The 26114-nt window shown below is 47.7% G+C and overlaps 1 protein-coding gene across 2 annotated transcripts in view; it reads right to left on the reverse strand.

Annotated features, from left to right (window-relative positions):
• Positions 1-26114, reverse strand: part of LOC106609608 (exocyst complex component 4) — a 284451-nt gene that overhangs the window by 57446 nt on the left and 200891 nt on the right. For both annotated transcript variants that reach the window (XM_045722267.1, XM_045722266.1), the window contains exons 12-13: positions 6935-7071; positions 4097-4252 (exon numbers count right to left, since the gene is read on the reverse strand). In XM_045722267.1, the coding sequence (XP_045578223.1) occupies positions 4097-4252; positions 6935-7071 (293 nt within the window). The remainder of the gene's footprint in view (positions 1-4096; positions 4253-6934; positions 7072-26114) is intronic.

The raw sequence follows: 26114 nt of genomic DNA on the forward strand, positions 1-26114 counted from the left end.
AGTGAGAGAGAAAACAGAGAATGAAAGAGAGCAGGAAGAACTGAATGACTTGTTCCAAGCAGGGACCTTATTACTGCAGCGTGATCAAAAGGAGAGCTGGGTTGCCAGACATGGAGCCCCTAATCCCTCCAAAGAAGGTTGAAAATGTCTGTGGCTGTGACTCAAATATAAAAGCCTAAAAGATTCTCCTTGCATTTAAATCCATCACCCATTCATTGATTTATTTACTTTACAATTCCAGGCCGGTGAGCATCCATCCTGAAGACAGCACACGTTGAAAGCACTGTCAATAAGAATGACCCACCTTCTCCTCCCAAATGATTTGGTTCCCTCCTTCCTGTTCTGTGTGTTTGTGTTAGGGTGGAGGGAGGGGGTGAGGATACTGTTCTGTGTGTTTGTGTTAGGGTGGAGGGAGGGGGTGAGGATACTGTTCTGTGTGTTTGTGTTAGGGTGGAGGGAGGGGGTGAGGATACTGTTCTGTGTGTTTGTGTTAGGGTGGAGGGAGGGGGTGAGGATACTGTTCTGTGTGTTTGTGTTAGGGTGGAGGGGGGGGTGAGGATACTGTTCTGTGTGTTTGTGTTAGGGTGGAGGGGTGGTGAGGATACTGTTCTGTGTGTTTGTGTTAGGGTGGAGGGGTGGTGAGGATACTGTTCTGTGTGTTTGTGTTAGGGTGGAGGGGTGGTGTGGATGCTGTTCTGTGTGTTTGTGTTAGGGTGGAGGGAGGGGGTGAGGATACTGTTCTGTGTGTTTGTGTTAGGGTGGAGGGGGTGAGGATACTGTTCTGTGTGTTTGTGTTAGGGTGGAGGGGAGGTGAGGATACTGTTCTGTGTGTTTGTGTTAGGGTGGAGGAGGTGAGGATACTGTTCTGTGTGTTTGCGTTAGGGTGGAGGGGGTGAGGATACTGTTCTGTGTGTTTGTGTTAGGGTGGATGGGGTGAGGATACTGTTCTGTGTGTTTGTGTTAGGGTGGAGGGGGTGAGGATACTGTTCTGTGTGTTTGTGTTAGGGTGGAGGGGTGGTGAGGATACTGTTCTGTGTGTTTGTGTTAGGGTGGAGGGGGTGAGGATACTGTTCTGTGTGTTTGTGTTAGGGTGGAGGGAGGGGGTGAGGATACTGTTCTGTGTGTTTGTGTTAGGGTGGAGGGGTGGTGAGGAAACTGTTCTGTGTGTTTGTGTTAGGGTGGAGGGGTGGTGAGGAAACTGTTCTGTGTGTTTGTGTTAGGGTGGAGGGGGTGAGGATACTGTTCTGTGTGTTTGTGTTAGGGTGGAGGGGTGGTGAGGATACTGTTCTGTGTGTTTGTGTTAGGGTGGAGGGGAGGTGAGGAAACTGTTCTGTGTGTTTGTGTTAGGGTGGAGGGGGTGAGGATACTGTTCTGTGTGTTTGTGTTAGGGTGGAGGGGGTGAGGATACTGTTCTGTGTGTTTGTGTTAGGGTGGAGGGGTGGTGAGGATACTGTTCTGTGTGTTTGTGTTAGGGTGGAGGGGTGGTGAGGAAACTGTTCTGTGTGTTTGTGTTAGGGTGGAGGGGTGGTGAGGATACTGTTCTGTGTGTTTGTGTTAGGGTGGAGGGGTGGTGAGGATACTGTTCTGTGTGTTTGTGTTAGGGTGGAGGGAGGGGGTGAGGATACTGTTCTGTGTGTTTGTGTTAGGGTGGAGGGGGTGAGGATACTGTTCTGTGTGTTTGTGTTAGGGTGGAGGGGAGGTGAGGATACTGTTCTGTGTGTTTGTGTTATGGTGGAGGGGGAGGTGAGGATACTGTTCTGTGTGTTTGTGTTAGGGTGGAGGGGGAGGTGAGGATACTGTTCTGTGTGTTTGTGTTAGGGTGGAGGGGAGGTGAGGAAACTGTTCTGTGTGTTTGTGTTAGGGTGGAGGGGAGGTGAGGAAACTGTTCTGTGTGTTTGTGTTAGGGTGGAGGGGAGGTGAGGATACTGTTCTGTGTGTTTGTGTTAGGGTGGAGGGGTGGTGAGGATACTGTTCTGTGTGTTTGTGTTAGGGTGGAGGGGGTGAGGATACTGTTCTGTGTGTTTGTGTTAGGGTGGAGGGGGTGAGGATACTGTTCTGTGTGTTTGTGTTAGGGTGGAGGGGGTGAGGATACTGTTCTGTGTGTTTGTGTTAGGGTGGAGGGGAGGTGAGGATACTGTTCTGTGTGTTTGTGTTAGGGTGGAGGGGTGGTGAGGATACTGTTCTGTGTGTTTGTGTTAGGGTGGAGGGGTGGTGAGGATACTGTTCTGTGTGTTTGTGTTAGGGTGGAGGGGGTGAGGATACTGTTCTGTGTGTTTGTGTTAGGGTGGAGGAGGTGAGGATACTGTTCTGTGTGTTTGTGTTAGGGTGGAGGGGGTGAGGATACTGTTCTGTGTGTTTGTGTTATGGTGGAGGGGGAGGTGAGGATACTGTTCTGTGTGTTTGTGTTAGGGTGGAGGGGGAGGTGAGGATACTGTTCTGTGTGTTGGTGTTAGGGTGGAGGGGAGGTGAGGAAACTGTTCTGTGTGTTTGTGTTAGGGTGGAGGGGAGGTGAGGAAACTGTTCTGTGTGTTTGTGTTAGGGTGGAGGGGAGGTGAGGAAACTGTTCTGTGTGTTTGTGTTAGGGTGGAGGGGGTGAGGAAACTGTTCTGTGTGTTTGTGTTAGGGTGGAGGGGGTGAGGATACTGTTCTGTGTGTTTGTGTTAGGGTGGAGGGGGTGAGGATACTGTTCTGTGTGTTTGTGTTAGGGTGGAGGGGGTGAGGATACTGTTCTGTGTGTTTGTGTTAGGGTGGAGGGGGGGTGAGGATACTGTTCTGTGTGTTTGTGTTAGGGTGGAGGGGTGGTGAGGATACTGTTCTGTGTGTTTGTGTTAGGGTGGAGGGGGTGAGGATACTGTTCTGTGTGTTTGTGTTAGGGTGGAGGGGGTGAGGATACTGTTCTGTGTGTTTGTGTTAGGGTGGAGGGGGTGAGGATACTGTTCTGTGTGTTTGTGTTAGGGTGGAGGGGGTGAGGATACTGTTCTGTGTGTTTGTGTTAGGGTGGAGGGGGTGAGGATACAGTTCTGTGTGTTTGTGTTAGGGTGGAGGGGAGGTGAGGATACTGTTCTGTGTGTTTGTGTTAGGGTGGAGGGGTGGTGAGGATACTGTTCTGTGTGTTTGTGTTAGGGTGGAGGGGTGGTGAGGATACTGTTCTGTGTGTTGGTGTTAGGGTGGAGGGGAGGTGAGGAAACTGTTCTGTGTGTTTGTGTTAGGGTGGAGGGGAGGTGAGGAAACTGTTCTGTGTGTTTGTGTTAGGGTGGAGGGGAGGTGAGGAAACTGTTCTGTGTGTTTGTGTTAGGGTGGAGGGGGTGAGGATACTGTTCTGTGTGTTTGTGTTAGGGTGGAGGGGTGGTGAGGAAACTGTTCTGTGTGTTTGTGTTAGGGTGGAGGGGTGGTGAGGAAACTGTTCTGTGTGTTTGTGTTAGGGTGGAGGGGGTGAGGATACTGTTCTGTGTGTTTGTGTTAGGGTGGAGGGGTGGTGAGGATACTGTTCTGTGTGTTTGTGTTAGGGTGGAGGGGTGGTGAGGAAACTGTTCTGTGTGTTTGTGTTAGGGTGGAGGGGTGGTGAGGATACTGTTCTGTGTGTTTGTGTTAGGGTGGAGGGGAGGTGAGGAAACTGTTCTGTGTGTTTGTGTTAGGGTGGAGGGGGTGAGGATACTGTTCTGTGTGTTTGTGTTAGGGTGGAGGGGGTGAGGATACTGTTCTGTGTGTTTGTGTTAGGGTGGAGGGGTGGTGAGGATACTGTTCTGTGTGTTTGTGTTAGGGTGGAGGGGTGGTGAGGAAACTGTTCTGTGTGTTTGTGTTAGGGTGGAGGGGTGGTGAGGATACTGTTCTGTGTGTTTGTGTTAGGGTGGAGGGGTGGTGAGGATACTGTTCTGTGTGTTTGTGTTAGGGTGGAGGGGGTGAGGATACTGTTCTGTGTGTTTGTGTTAGGGTGGAGGGGGTGAGGATACTGTTCTGTGTGTTTGTGTTAGGGTGGAGGGGGTGAGGATACTGTTCTGTGTGTTTGTGTTAGGGTGGAGGGGGTGAGGATACTGTTCTGTGTGTTTGTGTTAGGGTGGAGGGGGTGAGGATACTGTTCTGTGTGTTTGTGTGTGACCTGGTGAAGTCCTCCTCGTCCTCTCTCTTCTGTCGGAGCTGTCTGGGCTGGGCCATGTTAGCCCAGTTGGGCAGAGACTGGAGCAGTCGGCTGATGTCCTCGTCCTTAGACCACGACGCACTGATGGTCAGCTTCTCCTCACACTGGACTATGCCCCTGGGACACACAGGACAGAGAGAGATCATCAACTGTATAGTACAGACAGACAGCATAGCATGAGGGTGGATGGAGACAAATTGCCTGCATGAGGATAACTGCTTAGCTGGATCAGTGCTTGAGTCCACAGAACCACCCATCAACACAGCAGGCAGCTGAGGCACAGTGTTTCCACACCCATAGAGGGAGTAACACCTAGTCAGGTGAGAGGAGAGGTAGAGGGGTAGAGGGGTAGAGGAGAGGTAGAGGGGTAGAGGAGGGGTAGAGGGTACAGGGGTAGAGGAGAGGTAGAGGAGAGGTGGAGGGTAGAGGGGTAGAGGAGAGGTAGAGGGTAGAGGGGTAGAGGAGGGGTAGAGGGTACAGGGGTAGAGGAGAGGTAGAGGGTAGAGGAGAGGTAGAGGGGTAGAGGAGAGGTAGAGGGTAGAGGACGGAGGGGTAGAGGAGAGGTAGAGGGTAGAGGACGGAGGGGTAGAGGATATGGGGGTAGAGGACAGAGGGGTAGAGGACGGAGGGGTAGAGGATATGGGGGTAGAGGAAGGGAGTAGAGGATGGGGGTAGAGGATATGGGGGTAGAGGAAGGGAGTAGAGGATGGGGGGTAGAGGAAGGGAGTAGAGGATTGGGGGGGTAGAGGATGGGAGTAGAGGATTGGGGGGTAGAGGAAGGGAGTAGAGGATGGGGGGTAGAGGAAGGGAGTAGAGGATGGGGGGTAGAGGAAGGGAGTAGAGGATTGGGGGGTAGAGGATGGGAGTAGAGGATTGGGGGGTAGAGGAAGGGAGTAGAGGATTGGGGGGTAGAGGAAGGGAGTAGAGGATTGGGGGGTAGAGGAAGGGAGTAGAGGATGGGGGGTAGAGGAAGGGAGGAGAGGATTGGGGGGTAGAGGATGGGAGTAGAGGATTGGGGGGTAGAGGAAGGGAGTAGAGGATGGGGGGTAGAGGAAGGGAGTAGAGGATGGGGGTAGAGGAAGGGAGTAGAGGATTGGGGGGTAGAGGATGGGAGTAGAGGATTGGGGGGTAGAGGAAGGGAGTAGAGGATTGGGGGGTAGAGGAAGGGAGTAGAGGATTGGGGGGTAGAGGAAGGGAGTAGAGGATGGGGGTAGAGGAAGGGAGTAGAGGATGGGGGGTAGAGGAAGGGAGTAGAGGATGGGGGGTAGAGGAAGGGAGGAGAGGATTGGGGGGTAGAGGAAGGGAGTAGAGGATGGGGGTAGAGGAAGGGAGTAGAGGATTGGGGGGTAGAGGAAGGGAGTAGAGGATGGGGGGGTAGAGGAAGGGAGTAGAGGATGGGGGGTAGAGGAAGGGAGTAGAGGATGGGGGGTAGAGGAAGGGAGTAGAGGATGGGGGGTAGAGGAAGGGAGTAGAGGATGGGGGTAGAGAATGGGAGTAGAGGATTGGGGGGTAGAGGAAGGGAGTAGAGGATGGGGGGTAGAGGAAGGGAGTAGAGGATGGGGGTAGAGGATGGGAGTAGAGGATGGGGGTAGAGGATGGGAGTAGAGGATTGGGGGGTAGAGGAAGGGAGTAGAGGATGGGGGTAGAGGAAGGGAGTAGAGGATGGGGGTAGAGGATGGGAGTAGAGGATGGGGGGTAGAGGATGGGAGTAGAGGATTGGGGGTAGAGGAAGGGAGTAGAGGATGGGGGGTAGAGGAAGGGAGTAGAGGATGGGGGTATAGAGGATGGGAGTAGAGGATGGGGGGTAGAGGATGGGAGTAGAGGATTGGGGGTAGAGGAAGGGAGTAGAGGATGGGGGGTAGAGGAAGGGAGTAGAGGATGGGGGGTAGAGGAAGGGAGTAGAGGATGGGGGTAGAGGATGGGAGTAGAGGATTGGGGGGTAGAGGATGGGAGTAGAGGATTGGGGGGTAGAGGATGGGAGTAGAGGATTGGGGGGTAGAGGAAGGGAGTAGAGGATGGGGGTAGAGGAAGGGAGTAGAGGATTGGGGGTAGAGGATGGGAGTAGAGGATTGGGGGGTAGAGGATGGGAGTAGAGGATTGGTGGGTAGAGGAAGGGAGTAGAGGATTGGGGGGTAGAGGATGGGAGTAGAGGATTTGGGGGTAGAGGATTTGGGGGTAGAGGATGGGAGTAGAGGATTTGGGGGTAGAGGAAGGGAGTAGAGGATTGGGGGGTAGAGGAGGGGCGGCAGAGCGCTGGTTCTCCATCTGCACATAGGTCAGCCTAAACCTAAGCCTGGGGTTCAGCCAGATGAAGACAAGCACAGCACAGGTGTGAGGGTGTGTCAGAGAGAGCACTGCTGAAGTCCAATATACACTCAAGCAGAACAAACTGACAGTTTGAGTTTCTATACCTTCTAGCAAGGAAGAGAGGAACCACTTTCCTCATGCTGGTCCTGAGTCAGTCTAACTCTTACCTGTATGAGGTGTTGCAGACCTCCCTGTTATCCTTCAGCTGGTCCTGAGTCAGTCTAACTCTTACCTGTATGAGGTGTTGCAGACCTCCTTGTACTCCTTCAGCTGGTCCTGAGTCAGTCTAACTCTTACCTGTATGAGGTGTTGCAGACCTCCTTGTACTCCTTCAGCTGGTCCTGAGTCAGTCTAACTCTTACCTGTATGAGGTGTTGCAGACCTCCTTGTACTCCTTCAGCTGGTCCTGAGTCAGTCTAACTCTTACCTGTATGAGGTGTTGCAGACCTCCTTGTTCTCCTTCAGCTGGTCCTGAGTCAGTCTAACTCTTACCTGTATGAGGTGTTGCAGACCTCCTTGTACTCCTTCAGCTTGTCACAGACCATCTCCAGGAACTGGTTGGAGTAGGCACTCAGGTCCTGCATCAGAGTCATCAGGTCCTGGATGGACTTCTCCACTACTACTGTGCTCTGGAGAGGACACACAAATACAGGCTTAATACATTCAGAATTATACATGAAATGTTTCATTTCAGGCAGAACTAATAAAGCTCCTTACATGGAGGTAGAGAATATGTTTCAGCTGTTAATACTTATAGACACGAGTGAAACTATGTTTTGCTCTTTGTTCTCATTATAAAAAAGAACGCAGTTCAAATTATATATCAAATAAAGAAATAAATATGAGACATATTGTGGTTTGACAATGTGAAAGAGTCCTAACCTCATCCCACATAACATGTTTCATTTCAACCACAAAACTGTCACTGTCGCCTCAGCTCTGAGCCCAGTGATCCTTGTAATTCAGCCACTCCCTTGTCCTCCCTTAACCAGGAAACATATCACTGAGTCCCAAATGACACCCTATTCCCTATATAGTGCACTACTTTTGACCAGGTCCCAGGGCTCTGGACAAAGGTAGTACACTATATAGGGAATATGGTGCCATTTGGGATGCAGTATCTCCTTACAGCCACCAGAAGGAGAGCAGATGCAGTGTAACACCAGTGTTGAGGAGTGGGACTGTCAAGTCTCTCCTGTCCGATGTGCAAAGCCGTCAGCAAGCAACCAATCTAATACAATGACTATTATTCTCCTGTCAGGGACTGGATGCTGTTGGGAGCTTGTCATTGTCAACGATATACCACCGTGTCAGAGGAGTGGCAGGAGGTGTGTGTGAGAGAGAGAGAGATCAGGTGAGTGTGTGTGTAGGTGTGTACCTATGCCTACACGCATGACAAGATCCCCAGCGAGCTCTGACAAAACTACAGTCATTACAGGTTAGCCAGAGTAGTGTTACAAATAGCAGGACGGAAGCAGACACTTCAACACACACACACACCTACCTAACTTGACACCACTGCCACAGACCTACACTACATGACCAGAAGTATTTGGACATCTGCTCGTCGAACATCTCATTCCAAAATCATGAGCATTATTATGGAGTTAGTCCCCCCTTTGCTGGATGTTGGAACATTGCTGCGGGGCCTGGCTCGCAGTCGGCGTTCTAATTCATCCCAAAGTTGTTCAATGCGGTTGAGGTCAGGGCTCTGCGCAAGCCAGTCAAGTTCTTCCACACTGATCTCGACAAACCTTTTCTGTATGGCCCTCGCTTTGTGCACGGGGGCACTGTCATGCTGAAACAGGAAAGGGCCTTCCGCAAACTGTTGCCACAAAGTTGGAAGCACAGAATCGTCTAGAATGTCATTGTATGCTTTACACCACTCTAGCCGACGCTTGGCATTGCACACGGTGAGCTTAGGCTGCTCTGCCATGGAAACCAGTTATTGTGTTGACGTTGCTTTCAGAGGCAGTTTGGAACTTGGTAGTGACTGTTGCAACCAAGGACAGAGGATATTTACTCGCTTCAGCACTCGGCGGTCCCGTTCTGTGAGCTTGTGTGGCCTACCACTTCGTGGCTGATCCGTTGTTGCTCCTAGACGTTTCCACTTCACAATAACAGCACTTACAGTTGCCCGGGGCAGCTCTAGCAGGGCAGAAATTTGATACACTGACTTGTTGGAAAGGTGGCATCCTATGACGGTGCCATGCTGAAAGTCACTGAGCTCTTCAGTAAGGCCATCCTACTGCCAATGTTTGTCTATGGAGAGTGCATGGCTGTGTGCACGATCTAATGCACTTGTCAGCAATCGGTGAGGCTGAAATAGCCAAATCCACTAATTTAAAAGGGTGTCCACATACTTTTGTATATATAGTGTATATTATTTTGTCACAGCAGTGTTATAACGCATGTCATAAACCACCATAAGAGCCGACTTCACACACTGTCATCGCTGTCTTTGAAATAAAACCTGATATATAAGTTGACCTCTCTTCGTCCCCTCTTAACAGGTCTGTCCATTCTTGCCACTAGATAAGAAGAGCATTGAAAATAAAGTTGTCGTCCAATGAGGGAGGGTGGCGGGTAAAATAAAATCAAAATAATGTTGTGGACGGCAGTTAGCTGAAACACCTTGTGGGTCCAAATGTCAACAGGATATAGCAGAGGTAAGACACAAAGGGAAACCCACTGAGAACAGAGTACTGATCTAGGATCAGATGATATGGACAGGAAGGACCTGGACCTAGATCAGCACTCCTACTCTGGGATGCTTTGTGAGTACAGGCCCTAGTGATCTGACTCACCATGTTCATGAAACACTAAAATCATGACTCTTAAGGTGTCAAAGTACAGTTTGTATACAGATGCTTGTATTTGTACACACATACTATTGGGAGTGGATGTGTATACTAGTGGCAGTATGTACAGTCATTAGGACACCCGTTTCCCTGGCTACTGGTGACCAGTGAGGAACAACTATCTTCTTTGCTCTTACTTGAATGATTTACTTATTTTTCTTCTCTCACTATTTTCTATAATGTCCATTCATTTCATCTGGTATTTTATCAATACAAATGCATTTCTTAGCATCAAAGGTTTGTGTGTGAGTTGTTTTTGTGGGTTAGACCAAGACAAAGTGAGTTTGATAAAGACCGATACAAGCGTACACAGTGGAGTGGTCCATTGAAACTCACTAGCATTAGCCACGGCAGTGCTAACCGCCAGTTTAGACGTAGCACAGTTCTTCAAAGCGCGTAAGAAGCAGCAGCAGTATTGGTTAGCAGTGGCAGCTGGCTGTACCAACTCTTACACTGTTGAAGATGCCCAGCTGGCAACAGTGGCAGGGTGTAGTCAGCAGGGACCAGCAGTGGCCTGAACAGGGCAGGTACTGATTAAAGGGACTACTGGCTGGCCCCCTGGTCCCTCTCCCTGCTGGGGGGTAATGATCTGTAGCGCTGCCCATACCCAGAGCTCCACAAGGCTGGTCCCTGTCATGAAACTCCGCCAGGGGACCCCCCCAGTCCCATTGCCCCCTGCCAGCCTGACAGAGGAGAGCAGGGACCCATTCACTCAGCAGGGGAGGGCTGGCACTTCTAGACACAAGCAGACGTACAGGCACGTGCACAGTCGAACACACACAGTACACACACAGTACACACACAGAGACTCCAGAACCCCCAGTGAGTGTGTGATGGAGCCAGGAAGAGGACTCTATTTGTCATCACAGAGACGATGGAAGGAGTTGCTGTGAGAGCCAAGGAGATGATGGCCATCCTGCTATTGGGTAAGAACTAAAGCCAACTCCAATGAATCAGCCATACAACTGTTACCTTTCACTATCAAATCACCTTCAGCTGCTAAAAAACTTAAAAGAATGAACGATTAAATCTTTCCCTTTTGACCTCTCTCTTTCTTTCTCTCTCTTTCCTTGGTGTTCAAACACTAAGTCCACTATTCTTTCTCTCTCCTACTATGAGTTAGTGAGGCTGGATATCAGCAGGTCAGGAATGGTAAACAATGGATCCCAGATCTATTACTCCTGGAACAAATGCTCTGGCTCCGCTCGCCTTGTCTAATTCTGCTCATTTAACATAGCCATTCGTCTTAGCAGCAGATATCATTAAAAAGTAATCAAGGGCCGCAGATTGAGAGAAGGAGAGAGAGAGAGAGAGAATTCACAGAGGTCTTGACAACAGTGGGACCTCTCCATCTTATTTAACTGTTACACGAGGAGGAGACAAAATGCATTCTGGGGGCTGGTGAAACTTCTCCCACGAGACAACTTTATTGACAACTCTTTCCACAAACACTCTAGCTTTAAGCAACAGCCTCACAGTCACACTCTCTCTAGTACTCCTCTACCAAATGCATTAAAACCAAAGCACACACACAAACACAGTGAAACATGGCTGACTTGCACTTTGCACTTCTTTTTGTTCTATTTTGTGTCGGAGCCTAGCTGAAAGCAAATTTAATTGAGGCCGGCGATACACAAAATGGGTCTAGAAATTCAGCAATTTACCGGCGTAAATTCCGTCAGAGTGTGAAAGGCCCCATCTCTGAGAGCTAATGATGAAGAGTGCACAGTGAGCACTCAGACTGTCGTGTCATTGGCTGCCGCCGTTAATGCAGTGGTATCGCCATAGAAATGCCTGAGCAGGTGATAATAGCAGTTATTAGAGTTGTAAACACTCCAGAACACAGGCGAGAGCAGGGGAGGTATCCGGCGTAAGTGGCGGGATGTGTCCTTGATGACTTTGAAGCTCTAGTGTGATAATAGTACACTAGTCATCTTCCTATAAAGAGACTGATCTAAGGAACAGTTTCTCTCATTCCTCTCACTGATTGTGATGATAGAGGACATATTGAGCATTGTTGGACCTTGAGTGCATCAGGGTGTCCTGAGTGAAATAGCGAAAGGAACTTAAAGCTGCCATGATGCACTCTGGTCAAAAACTGGTTGAATCAACGTCGTTTCAATGTAATTTCAACCCCAAAAATCTATTTGATGACGTTGAATCAATGTGGAAAACAGATTGGATTAGCAAAACAGAAATCCAATGACATGGTGTCATTTTTGGTTGATTTCACTTTGAATTCACGTTAGTTGACAACTCAACCAGATGTAAATCAGAACTAGACGTTGAACTGCTGTCTGCCCAGTGGATGCTCTCTATTGAACGGTCCCACTACTAGGCCTTGCCATATTGCTGAAACTGTGGAATTGATCAAATAAAATGGTATTAATGTACAGTCTGAATTGACATGGAAACTATCCCAAATCTTCTACCCCTGTACTGCTGTCCTGTCTCTGTTACGAACAGATCCACACATTCAAGGTATTGTAGAGGGGTCTGGAGTGGGCTGTAAAGGGGCTCAGTCGTGCCCCTGAAACGGGTCAGGGGGTTTCCCCATTAATCGAGGGGCGGCCCCCATGGATGGAAAGGGCTAGAGCATTTAACCCTGTGTGTTCCGCCAGGTCACTCTCATCACTGACCCAAAACCGCTGACTCCTGTGTCGGCTGTGACTCGTGTCACCCCACATTCAAGTCTGCAGGCAGGGTCCTACAAACACAAATAACACGCTCATACACACACACACACACACACACACACACACACACACACACACACACACTGAAGTAGCAGAAGCATGTGAGCCGTCCGGCGTGTGAAGAGGGAGTCTCAGAGGCGTGAGGCCATGCTGACGTTGATGAATGATCTGCCAGACGCTGTCCTACTCATGTGTGACTCCCCTTTACCCCAGTGAGGGAGGGCTGTGTGTTTGGTTATGAAAGGGTAGATTCTCTTTGTATACGTGTTTGTTCCAGTGTTTGTGCGCATGCATATGTGGGTGTGTAAGGTTGTAAAAGAGTTGATTATCTTTCTATGTGTGTTTGTTCCACGCCTGTATGCGTGCGTGTGCTCACGCAGTAAATTGTAAATAACATATGCAGTAGTTCTGCAAACAAACCTTGGCTGGATGTCATTAGGCATGTTCGGCCCTGCTTCAATCTAAATTGAAATATAAACTTTCTCTCCCTCTCCCTCCCTCCTGTTTGAGGATTGGTGTTCACTTCACAGGAACGATTCAGTGTTTGTGTCCAATTGGCACCCTAACCCCTACATAGTGCACTACTTTTGACCAGAACCCTATGAGCCCTGGTCAAAAGTAGTGCAATATAATGGGAATAGGGCGCCATTTAAGATGTAAACAGTCACATGACAATGAAATGTCACTAAAAAAAGCTTCTTCGAGGCCTCTTCATAGAAGAGTGGAAAACACCTATCACAAGCTGTCACCTCCGATCACGTCAAATCAAAGGCCTCTCTGGCGAGTTAAAGTGCAGATCATAGCCAATCAGCACCCGCTGTTAGTGTTTACATCAGTGAATGCATCCAACCAACTACTTCTCTAATGGAATGATGCACAAATTGAGAGCGGAATGTCATAGTTCCTCACAGAGAGATGCTTATTTACAACCTCAGCTCTCTGTAACTGGAAAAAGACCAACATGTATTGTATTCTTATTCACATACATTCATGCATGATGAACTAATGAAAGGGTTTGGATAATGTATGGATCAAGCCAACAGCATGTGCACAGTAGGGTTGAATATTTTCCCGGTATTTTAGAAAATGTTCCATCCCAAGAACAAATCACTAGAAGCTGCCGACGGCTTTCACTTCTCTTCACGAACGTTGACTGGTTATTGATCTGAACAAATAACTGCTATAACCTACCACCATCGCACTCTGTTCTTTCAAACTCCCCATGCATTCTATTGGCTGCTGTATTTAACATTCACCTGACAAGAGCAAGCCTGCATCCCTCTTCAAATATTCAATTAGTATAAGAAATACTTATAAAAACATCCGTCAAGCAATTCTAGGCTATGTTTTCCTGGGACAGCAAGAGCTAAGGGGTGTTTTATTAAGGAGAGAAGCCAGCGGAGTGCAGGTGCATATTGCCCAAGAGACAAAGGCTGTAAATTAGAAGCTTACGCATTACCCATCATTCATTAGCTAAATATAAGGCTAATACTGCATTACATTAATTACCTGAAAGAGGTAGGATAACACGTTGATATATTGAGATATATACAGTGGCAAGAAAAAGTATATGAACCCTTTGGAAATACCTAGATTTCTGCATAAATTGGTCATCAAATTTGATCTGATCTTCATCTAGGTCACAACAATAGATAAACACAGTCTGCTTATACTAATAACACAACCAACTATACGTTTTCATGTCTTTATTGAACACACCATGTAAACATTCACAGTGCAGGGTGGAAAAAGTATGTGAACCCTTGGATTTAATAACTGGTTGACCCTCCTTTGGCAGCAACAACCTCAACCAAACGTTTTCTGTAGTTGTGGACCAGACCTGCACAACGGTCAGGAGACATTTTGGACCATTCCTCTTTAGAAAACCGTTTCAGTTCAGCAATATTCTTGGGATGTCTGGTGTGAACCACTCTTGAGGTCATGCCACACCATCTCAATCAGGTTGAGGTCAGGACTGACTGGGCCACTCCAGAAGACATATTTTCTTCTGTTGAAGCCAATCTGTTGTTGATTTACTTCTGTGATTTGGGTGTTGCATCACCCAACTTCTGTTGAGCTTCAATTGGTGGACAGATAGCCTTACATTCTCCTGCAAAATGTCTTGATATACTTGGGAATTCATTTTTCCTTCGATGATAGCAAGCTATCCAGGCCCTGAGGCAGGAAAGCAGTCCCAAATCATGATGCTCCCTCCACCATACTTTACAGTTGGGATGAGGTTTTGATGGTGGTGTGCTGTGCCTTTTTTTCTCCACAAATAGTGTTGTGTGTTCCTTCCAAACAACTCAACTGAAGTTTCATCTGTTCACAGAATATTTTGCCAGTAGTGCTGTGGAACATCCAGGTGCACTTTTGCAAACTTCAGACGCGCAGCAATGTTTTTTTTTGGACAGCAGTGGCTTCTTCCGTGGTGTCCTCCCATGAACACCATTCTTGTTTAGTGTTTTACGTATCGTAGACTCGTCAAAAGAGATGTTAGCATGTTCCAGAGACTTCTGTAAGTCTTTAGCTGACACTCTAGGATTCTTCTTAACCTCATCGAGCATTCTGCGCTGTGCTCTTGCAGTCATCTTTGCAGGATGGCCACTCCTAGGGAGAGTAGCAACAGTGCTGAACTTTCTCCATTTATAGACAATGTGTCTTACCATGGACTGATGAACATCAAGGCTTTTAGAGATACTTTTGTAAACCTTTCCAGCTTTATGCAAGTCAACAACTCTTAATCTTAGGTCTTCTGAGATTTATTTTGTTCAAGGCATGGTTCACATCAGGCAATACTTCTTGCGAATAGCAAACTCAAATTTTGTGAGTATTTTTTATAGGGCAACCTCTAACCAACATCTCCAATCTTGTCTCATTGATAGGACTTTTGGAGAAGTCATTAGCCTAGGGTTCACATACCTTTTCCAACCTACACTGTGAATGTTTAAATGACGTATTCAATATAGACAAGAAAAATACAATAATGTGTGTGTTATTAGTTTAAGGAGACTGTTTGGCTATTGTTGTGACTTAGATGAAGATCAGATCAAATTTGATGACTAATTTATGCAGAAATCCAGGTAATTCCAAAGGGTTCACATACTTTTTCTTGCCACTGTATACAGTGCATTTGTAAAGTATTCAGACCCCTTGACTTTTTCCACATCTGTTACGTTACAGCCTTATTCTCAAATTATTATTTTTGAAATGTCCTCATCAATCTACACACAATACCATATAATGACAAAGTGAAAACAAAAATGTCTAAAAACATGTTTTTGCTTCATCATTATGGGGTATTGTGTGTAGATTGAAGAGGAGAAAAAAACCAATTCAATCCATTTTAGAGGCTGTAACGTAACAAAATGTGGAAAAAGTCAAGGGGTGTGAATACTTTCTGAATGCACTGTGTGGGTGTGTGTATATACACACTACCGTTCAAAAGTTTGGGGTCACTTGGAAAAATCCTTGTTTTTGAAAGAAAAGCACATTTTTGTCCATTAAAATAACATCAAATTGATCAGAAATACAGTGTAGACATTGTTAATGTTGTAAATGACTATCGTAGCTGAAAACGGAATACTTTTTATGGAATATCTACATAGGCATACAGAGGACCATTATCAGCAACCATCACTCCAGTGTTCCAATGGCACGTTGTGTTAGCTAATCCAAGTTTAGCATTTTAAAATGGATCATTAGAAAACCCTTTTGCAATTATGTTAGCATAGCTGAAATCTGTTGTTCTGATTAAAGAAGCAATAAGACTGGTTCTTCTTTAGACTAGTTGAGTATCTGGAGCATCAACATTTGTGGGTTCGATTACAGGCTCAAAATGGCCAGAAACAAAGAACTTTCTTCTGAAACTCGTCAGTTTATTCTTGATCTGAGAAATGAAGGCTATTCCATGCGAGAAATTACAAAGAAACTGAAGATCTCATCTCACGCTGTGTACTACTCCCTTCACAGAACAGTGCAAACTGGCTCTAACCAGAATAAAAAAAGTGGGAGGCCCCGGTGCACAACTGAGCAAGAGGACAAGTACATTAGAGAGTCTAGTTTGAGAAACAGACGCCTCACAAGTCCACAACTGGCAGCTTCTTTAAATAGTACCTGCAAAACACCAGATAGTACCTGCAAAACACCACCAACGTCACCTCTTCACTGTAGACGTTGAGACTGGTGTTTTGCTGTTCTTAACTGACTTGCCTAGTTAAATAAAGGTTAAATGAAAAACAGTTAAAAATAACCAGCATGGCTACCCCTGCATTCTGCAGCGATACACCATCCCATTTGGTTTGCGCTTAGTGGGACTATCATTTGTCTTTCAACAGGACAATGACCCAACACACATCCAGGCTGTGTAAGGGCTATTTGACCAAAATCAAATCAAATCAAATGTATTTATATAGCCCTTCGTACATCAGCTGATATCTCAAAGTGCTGTACAGAAACCCAGTCTAAAACCCCAAACAGCAAGCAATGCATGTGAAAGAAGCACCAAGAAGGAGAGTGATGGAGTGCTGCACCTGGCCTCTACAATCACCCGACTTCAACCCAATCGAGATGGTTTGGGATGAGTTGGACCGCAGAGTGAAGGAAAAGCAGCCAACATCTGTGGCAGCATATGTGGGAACTCCTTCACGACTGTTGGAGAAGCATTCCAGGTGAAGCTGGTTGAGAGAATTCCAAAAGGGTGCAAAACTGATATCAAGGCAAAGGGTGGGTACTTTGAAGAATTTCAAATGTATTTTGATTTGTTTAACCCTTATCTGGTTACTACATGAGTCCATATGTGTTATTTCATAGTTTTGATGTCTTGACTATTATTCTACAATGCAGAAAATAGTAAAAATAAAGAAAAACCCTAGAATGAGTAGGTGTCGAAAGTTTTGACTGGTACTGTATATCTTGAAGATGATTAAGCCTATCTATTTTGGATGCAATTTTAATAGAATTGATGGAGAGAGAGAACGACAGAGTGGTCGCGTGCGCACTGATTTAAAGCAATTATATTTGAGTGATATGCTGTTTTAAAACTCTGTAGCTGCAATTTTGCATCTTTACAATGAAAAAATAAGGTGACCCCCAAAAGCCAGATAGAAATGTGTAAATTAGATACGCATGCAATCCTGATATTAATGTAGCATAGGCTATGCTACAGCAAATGTAGTCCTACCTTTCACAAGAAAAAAAGTGACCAGGATGAGATGAAACATGCATTGTAAACTGCGTTCCATATGGAAATGCGAGGTCTGTCCCCACTCGGAGCGTTGATGATTCATCATGCAGATAGCAGAGTAGGCCGTGGTCCACAGAGAAGACAGATTTAGACACAGCATAACAGTCCTATTCAACGTCATGCTGTCCATAGAAAATATTTATTATCATTTACCGGTTTCTCACAGTTCTTTATCCCGGGAAAAGGGAGTGGCAAATCTCGGGAAATGTCAGTAACCCGGTTTCCGCTATTCAACAGTGCACAGCTAGACATGCCACATGCAGTAAGATGACAATCTTGTATATTTGACTGTATCCACGGGGGGGTGGTCACAACATGAAAGAGCAGAATGTGCTTTGCCAGGGTGGGTTAAAACCCTTATCATCATCACCACCACCATCGCCTTGGATGCTGTGTGTGCTTATATCACACTCACACACACACACACACACACACACACACACACACACACACACACACACACACAGATTGAGTTGTGACTCCGACCCTAACACAATCCTGAGAATGTTGTGGTTTCCCCAGACAGCATTCTATGTCAAACCTCCTAATCATCCCTCGCTCTCTCTTCCTCCTTTCTCCTCAGGGGGTTACCACGGTGATGGCAGCATCATTACACCCCGGCAGAGGGGAGGCGGAGGAACCTGCCCACAACAAAGCATCACCCATAGCAACCACTGGGTTGGGTGATCAGGTTATAGATGTAGAGATGTTCACTCAGTGGGGTCGTGTGTGTGTGTGTACTGTGTGTGTGTGTACTGTGTGAGTGTGTACTGTGTGTGTGTGTGTGTGTGTGTGTGTGTGTGTGTGTGTGTGTGTGTGTGTTTACTGTGTGTGTGTGTGTACTGTGTGTGTGTGTGTGTGTGACTGTGTGTGTGTGTGTGTGTGTGTTACTGTGTGAGTGTGTACGTGTGTACTGTGTGTGTGTGTACGTGTGTACTGTGTGTGTGTGTACGTGTGTACTGTGTGTGTGTGTGTGTGTGTGTGTGTGTGTGTGTGTGTGTGTGTGTGTGTGTGTGTGTACTGTGTGTGTGTGTGTGTGTGTGTGTACCCCAAAAAGGTTCCATATGGACCTAATGTAGCACAGAGAGCCCCCCCCCACAGAAGGCAATGAAATACATATCACCATGGTGCTAATGAAGATGTACACACACACATCCCCTCTCTCTCCCTCCGTTCTCCTCAGGGGGTTACCACGGTGATGGTCGCATCATTACACTCTGGAGGAGGGGCGGAGGCGGAACCCGCCCACTCAAAGCATCACCCATGGCAACCACTGAGTTGGGTGATCAGTTTATAGATGGAGATGTTCACTCAGCCACATGACAGTTGAACTTGTATCATAGGCTCAAAGTAAACTCCCTTTTCCTTCAAACCAAGGTCTGACATTACAACTTCCTTGCTCCTCTTTCCTCAGACAAACAGTCTTTGTCCCAACACACACTATCCTTCAGCAGCCACACTGCTAGGAGCCGGTTATACCTTGAGCCAAATCGTCCGTCTCTCTCCCTCCCTAGATATACTGTGAACACACACAGACACACTGAGCTGTGAAAACAGGTAAAAGGGATTTTAGGTACAAATCGTAGAGATTCATTCATTTTTATAAGGTGCAAAATCAACATTTTTAACAGCTGGTTAGGCCCAATCCATTTTATGACAAATAGAGGAGCGATGCATTCCAAACAACATTTGGGTAAATGGAATCACATCTAAATGGATTGTTATATTGCATACGGCCCTATAAAGTTGGGTGTTCAACCATTTTTTTTTACGGTGGAGTCTCATTTAGTCATAAACACCAGAATAACTTGAGTGTTTACTAGTGTGTGTGTGTGTGTGTGTGTGTGTGTGTTTATAGGTAAACCTGTGGTGTGTGTGTGTGTATATAGGTAAACCTGTGGTGTGTGTGTGTGTGTGTTTACAGGTAAACCTGTGGTGTGTGTGTGTGTTTATAGGTAAACCTGTGGTGTGCGTGTGTGTTTATAGGTAAACCTGTGGGGTGTGTGTGTTTATAGGTAAACCTGTGGGGTGTGTGTGTGTGTGTTTACAGGTAAACCTGTGGGGTGTGTGTGTTTATAGGTAAACCTGTGGGGTGTGTGTGTTTATAGGTAAACCTGTGGGGTGTGTGTGTTTATAGGTAAACCTGTGGGGTGTGTGTGTTTATAGGTAAACCTGTGGTGTGTGTGTGTTTATAGGTAAACCTGTGGTGTGTGGGTGTGTGTGTTTATAGGTAAACCTGTGGTGTGTGGGTGTGTGTGTTTATAGGTAAACCTGTGGTGTGTGGGTGTGTGTGTTTATAGGTAAACCTGTGGTGTCTGTGTGTGTGTGTTTATAGGTAAACCTGTGGTGTGTGTGTGTGTTTACAGGTAAACCTGTGGGGTGTGTGTGTGTTTACAGGTAAACCTGTAGGGTGTGTGTGTTTACAGGTAAACCTGTGGGGTGTGTGTGTTTATAGGTAAACCTGTGGGGTGTGTGTGTTTATAGGTAAACCTGTGGGGTGTGTGTGTTTATAGGTAAACCTGTGGGGTGTGTGTGTGTGTGTGTGTGTGTGTGTGTGTGTGTGTGTGTGTGTGTGTGTGTGTGTGTGTGTGTGTGTGTGTGTGTGTGTGTGTGTATAGGTAAATCTGTGTCCACAGTTTTAGGGTGAGCCTGTGTTTGAGAATGTACAATATCTGTGTTCAAATGTGTGGATCCGCGTGTGTGTGTGCATCCAGCAAGTCTGTCTCCCCACCTTCGTCCTGTTCTCTCTCAGACACCCAGTCTGTCTCCCCACCTTCATCCTGTTCTCTCTCAGACACCCAGTCTGTCTCCCCACCTTCATCCTGTTCTCTCTCAGACACCCAGTCTGTCTCCCCACCTTCATCCTGTTCTCTCTCAGACACCCAGTCTGTCTCCCCACCTTCATCCTGTTCTCTCTCAGACACCCAGTCTGTCTCCCCACCTTCATCCTGTTCTCTCTCAGACACCCAGTCTGTCTCCCCACCTTCATCCTGTTCTCTCTCAGACACCCAGTCTGTCTCCCCACCTTCATCCTGTTCTCTCTCAGACACCCAGTCTGTCTCCCCACCTTCATCCTGTTCTCTCTCAGACACCCAGTCTGTCTCCCCACCTTCATCCTGTTCTCTCTCAGACACCCAGTCTGTCTCCCCACCTTCATCCTGTTCTCTCTCAGACACCCAGTCTGTCTCCCCACCTTCATCCTGTTCTCTCTCAGACACCCAGTCTGTCTCCCCACCTTCATCCTGTTCTCTCTCAGACACCCAGTCTGTCTCCCCACCTTCGTCCTGTTCTCTCTCAGACACCCAGTCTGTCTCCCCACCTTCATCCTGTTCTCTCTCAGACACCCAGTCTGTCTCCCCACCTTCGTCCTGTTCTCTCTCAGACACCCAGTCTGTCTCCCCACCTTCATCCTGTTCTCTCTCAGACACCCAGTCTGTCTCCCCACCTTCATCCTGTTCTCTCTCAGACACCCAGTCTGTCTCCCCACCTTCATCCTGTTCTCTCAGACACCCAGTCTGTCTCCCCACCTTCATCCTGTTCTCTCAGACACCCAGTCTGTCTCCCCACCTTCATCCTGTTCTCTCTCAGACACCCAGTCTGTCTCCCCACCTTCATCCTGTTCTCTCAGACACCCAGTCTGTCTCCCCACCTTCATCCTGTTCTCTCAGACACCCAGTCTGTCTCCCCACCTTCATCCTGTTCTCTCAGACACCCAGTCTGTCTCCCCACCTTCATCCTGTTCTCTCTCAGACACCCAGTCTGTCTCCCCACCTTCATCCTGTTCTCTCCAGACACCCAGTCTGTCTCCCCACCTTCATCCTGTTCTCTCAGACACCCAGTCTGTCTCCCCACCTTCATCCTGTTCTCTCAGACACCCAGTCTGTCTCCCCACCTTCATCCTGTTCTCTCTCAGACACCCAGTCTGTCTCCCCACCTTCATCCTGTTCTCTCAGACACCCAGTCTGTCTCCCCACCTTCATCCTGTTCTCTCTCAGACACCCAGTCTGTCTCCCCACCTTCATCCTGTTCTCTCTCAGACACCCAGTCTGTCTCCCCACCTTCGTCCTGTTCTCTCTCAGACACCCAGTCTGTCTCCCCACCTTCATCCTGTTCTCTCCAGACACCCAGTCTGTCTCCCCACCTTCATCCTGTTCTCTCTCAGACACCCAGTCTGTCTCCCCACCTCCATCCTGTTCTCTCTAGACACCCAGTCTGTCTCCCCACCTTCATCCTGTTCTCTCAGACACCCAGTCTGTCTCCCCACCTTCATCCTGTTCTCTCAGACACCCAGTCTGTCTCCCCACCTTCATCCTGTTCTCTCAGACACCCAGTCTGTCTCCCCACCTTCATCCTGTTCTCTCTCAGACACCCAGTCTGTCTCCCCACCTTCATCCTGTTCTCTCAGACACCCAGTCTGTCTCCCCACCTTCATCCTGTTCTCTCAGACACCCAGTCTGTCTCCCCACCTTCATCCTGTTCTCTCTCAGACACCCAGTCTGTCTCCCCACCTTCATCCTGTTCTCTCAGACACCCAGTCTGTCTCCCCACCTTCATCCTGTTCTCTCTCAGACACCCAGTCTGTCTCCCCACCTTCGTCCTGTTCTCTCTCAGACACCCAGTCTGTCTCCCCCACCTTCATCCTGTTCTCTCTCAGACACCCAGTCTGTCTCCCCACCTTCATCCTGTTCTCTCTCAGACACCCAGTCTGTCTCCCCACCTTCATCCTGTTCTCTCAGACACCCAGTCTGTCTCCCCACCTTCATCCTGTTCTCTCAGACACCCAGTCTGTCTCCCCACCTTCATCCTGTTCTCTCTAGACACCCAGTCTGTCTCCCCACCTTCATCCTGTTCTCTCTCAGACACCCAGTCTGTCTCCCCACCTTCATCCTGTTCTCTCAGACACCCAGTCTGTCTCCCCACCTTCATCCTGTTCTCTCAGACACCCAGTCTGTCTCCCCACCTTCATCCTGTTCTCTCAGACACCCAGTCTGTCTCCCCACCTTCATCCTGTTCTCTCAGACACCCAGTCTGTCTCCCCACCTTCATCCTGTTCTCTCAGACACCCAGTCTGTCTCCCCACCTTTGTCCTGTGCTCTCAGACACCCAGTCTGTCTCCCCACCTTTGTCCTGTGCTCTCAGACACCCAGAGGAGTCCTGTGGTCCTAATCACACATCAACACAATGCAGCTAACTGGGGATTGTTCTGTGATTGCCTGTTGTTGTCCTCGCGGCCCTGAGAGGTGCTTAATAACGGGCTCCCAACCCACCACCGCAGGAGCCAATCAGCAGACAGCTGATAAACACATCAACAAACACAGCGAATAAAAAGGTCAGTGTCATTAGACAACCGTTTGTGGGGGTGGAAGGGTGGGAAGTTGGGACAGTGCGTGTGTGTGTGTGTGTGTGTGTGTGTGTGTGTGTGTGTGTGTGTGTGTGTGTGTGTGTGTGTGTGTGCATGTAAATAAGCAGAGGGAAATTAAAAAGGTCAAATTCATTAGCAGACCATTGGCATATGAACACATCTGTAATTCAGGGTGCTCTCCGGCAAATGACGTGGCTACAGATATAATCAGCGTTCCATCCAGCCCCAGTCAAGAGGTTAACACAAACACCCTTCAATGGATACATTACTGGGCTGTGTCCCAAAATGGACTTCTACTCCCTATACAGTCTACTACTCATCACCAGAACCCTATAGGCCCAGGTCAAAAGTAGTGCACTATGTAGGGAATAGGCTGGCTGGTAACGAATCAGAACGGCACTTAACATCCCACAGTGTGAACAAACAGCTTGGATTGGTTGTTTAATGTAATTATGGCTTTGGTTTGGCCTCGGCTTGTACAGAATCCAAACACACACACACACACACACACAGGACACGTGGACAAAACGTCACAACAGGAGACGTGGACATAACGTCACAACAGGAGACATGGACATAACGTCACAACAGGAGACATGGACATAACGTCACAACAGGAGACATGGACATAACGTCACAACAGGAGACATGGACATAACGTCACAACAGGAGACATGGACATAACGTCACAACAGGAGACATGGACATAACGTCACAACAGGAGACATGGACATAACGTCACAACAGGAGACGTGGACATAACGTCACAACAGGAGACATGGACATAACGTCACAACAGGAGACATGGACATAACGTCACAACAGGAGACGTGGACATAACGTCACAACAGGACAACAGGAGACATGGACATAACGTCACAACAGGAGACGTGGACATAACGTCACAACAGGACAACAGGAGACATGGACATAACGTCACAACAGGAGACATGGACATAACGTCACAACAGGAGGAGACATGGACATAACGTCACAACAGGAGACATGGACATAACGTCACAACAGGAGACATGGACATAACGTCACAACAGGAGACATGGACATAACGTCACAACAGGAGACATGGACATAACGTCACAACAGGAGACGTGGACATAACGTCACAACAGGAGACATGGACATAACGTCACAACAGGAGACATGGACATAACGTCACAACAGGAGACATGGACATAACGTCACAACAGGAGACGTGGACATAACGTCACAACAGGAGACATGGACATAACGTCACAACAGGAGACGTGGACATAACGTCACAACAGGAGACATGGACATAACGTCACAACAGGAGACATGGACATAACGTCACAACAGGAGACATGGACATAACGTCACAACAGGAGACGTGGACATAACGTCACAACAGGAGACGTGGACATAACGTCACAACAGGAGACGTGGACATAACGTCACAACAGGAGACGTGGACATAACGTCACAACAGGACAACAGGAGACATGGACATAACGTCACAACAGGAGACATGGACATAACGTCACAACAGGAGACATGGACATAACGTCACAACAGGAGACATGGACATAACGTCACAACAGGAGACATGGACATAACGTCACAACAGGACAACAGGAGACATGGACATAACGTCACAACAGGAGACATGGACATAACGTCACAACAGGAGACGTGGACATAACGTCACAACAGGAGACATGGACATAACGTCACAACAGGAGACATGGACATAACGTCACAACAGGAGACATGGACATAACGTCACAACAGGAGACATGGACATAACGTCACAACAGGAGACATGGACATAACGTCACAACAGGAGACATGGACATAACGTCACAACAGGAGACATGGACATAACGTCACAACAGGAGACATGGACATAACGTCACAACAGGAGACATGGACATAACGTCACAACAGGAGACATGGACATAACGTCACAACAGGAGACGTGGACATAACGTCACAACAGGAGACATGGACATAACGTCACAACAGGAGACATGGACATAACGTCACAACAGGAGACATGGACATAACGTCACAACAGGAGACATGGACATAACGTCACAACAGGAGACATGGACATAACGTCACAACAGGAGACATGGACATAACGTCACAACAGGAGACATGGACATAACGTCACAACAGGAGACGTGGACATAACGTCACAACAGGAGACATGGACATAACGTCACAACAGGAGACATGGACATAACGTCACAACAGGAGACATGGACATAACGTCACAACAGGAGACGTGGACATAACGTCACAACAGGAGACATGGACATAACGTCACAACAGGAGACGTGGACATAACGTCACAACAGGAGACATGGACATAACGTCACAACAGGAGACATGGACATAACGTCACAACAGGAGACATGGACATAACGTCACAACAGGAGACATGGACATAACGTCACAACAGGAGACGTGGACATAACGTCACAACAGGAGACATGGACATAACGTCACAACAGGAGACGTGGACATAACGTCACAACAGGACAACAGGAGACATGGACATAACGTCACAACAGGAGACATGGACATAACGTCACAACAGGAGACATGGACATAACGTCACAACAGGAGACATGGACATAACGTCACAACAGGAGACGTGGACATAACGTCACAACAGGAGACATGGACATAACGTCACAACAGGAGACATGGACATAACGTCACAACAGGAGACATGGACATAACGTCACAACAGGAGACATGGACATAACGTCACAACAGGAGACGTGGACATAACGTCACAACAGGACAACAGGAGACATGGACATAACGTCACAACAGGAGACATGGACATAACGTCACAACAGGAGACGTGGACATAACGTCACAACAGGAGACATGGACATAACGTCACAACAGGAGACGTGGACATAACGTCACAACAGGAGACATGGACATAACGTCACAACAGGAGACATGGACATAACGTCACAACAGGAGACATGGACATAACGTCACAACAGGAGACATGGACATAACGTCACAACAGGAGACATGGACATAACGTCACAACAGGAGACATGGACATAACGTCACAACAGGAGACGTGGACATAACGTCACAACAGGACAACAGGAGACATGGACATAACGTCACAACAGGAGACGTGGACATAACGTCACAACAGGAGACGTGGACATAACGTCACAACAGGACAACAGGAGACATGGACATAACGTCACAACAGGAGACATGGACATAACGTCACAACAGGACAACAGGAGACATGGACATAACGTCACAACAGGACAACAGGAGACATGGACATAACGTCACAACAGGAGACATGGACATAACGTCACAACAGGAGACATGGACATAACGTCACAACAGGAGACGTGGACATAACGTCACAACAGGAGACGTGGACATAACGTCACAACAGGACAACAGGAGACATGGACATAACGTCACAACAGGAGACGTGGACATAACGTCACAACAGGACAACAGGAGACATGGA

Source organism: Salmo salar, chromosome ssa07 (assembly GCF_905237065.1).
Source record: "Salmo salar chromosome ssa07, Ssal_v3.1, whole genome shotgun sequence".
Classification (NCBI taxonomy): Eukaryota; Metazoa; Chordata; class Actinopteri; order Salmoniformes; family Salmonidae; genus Salmo; species Salmo salar.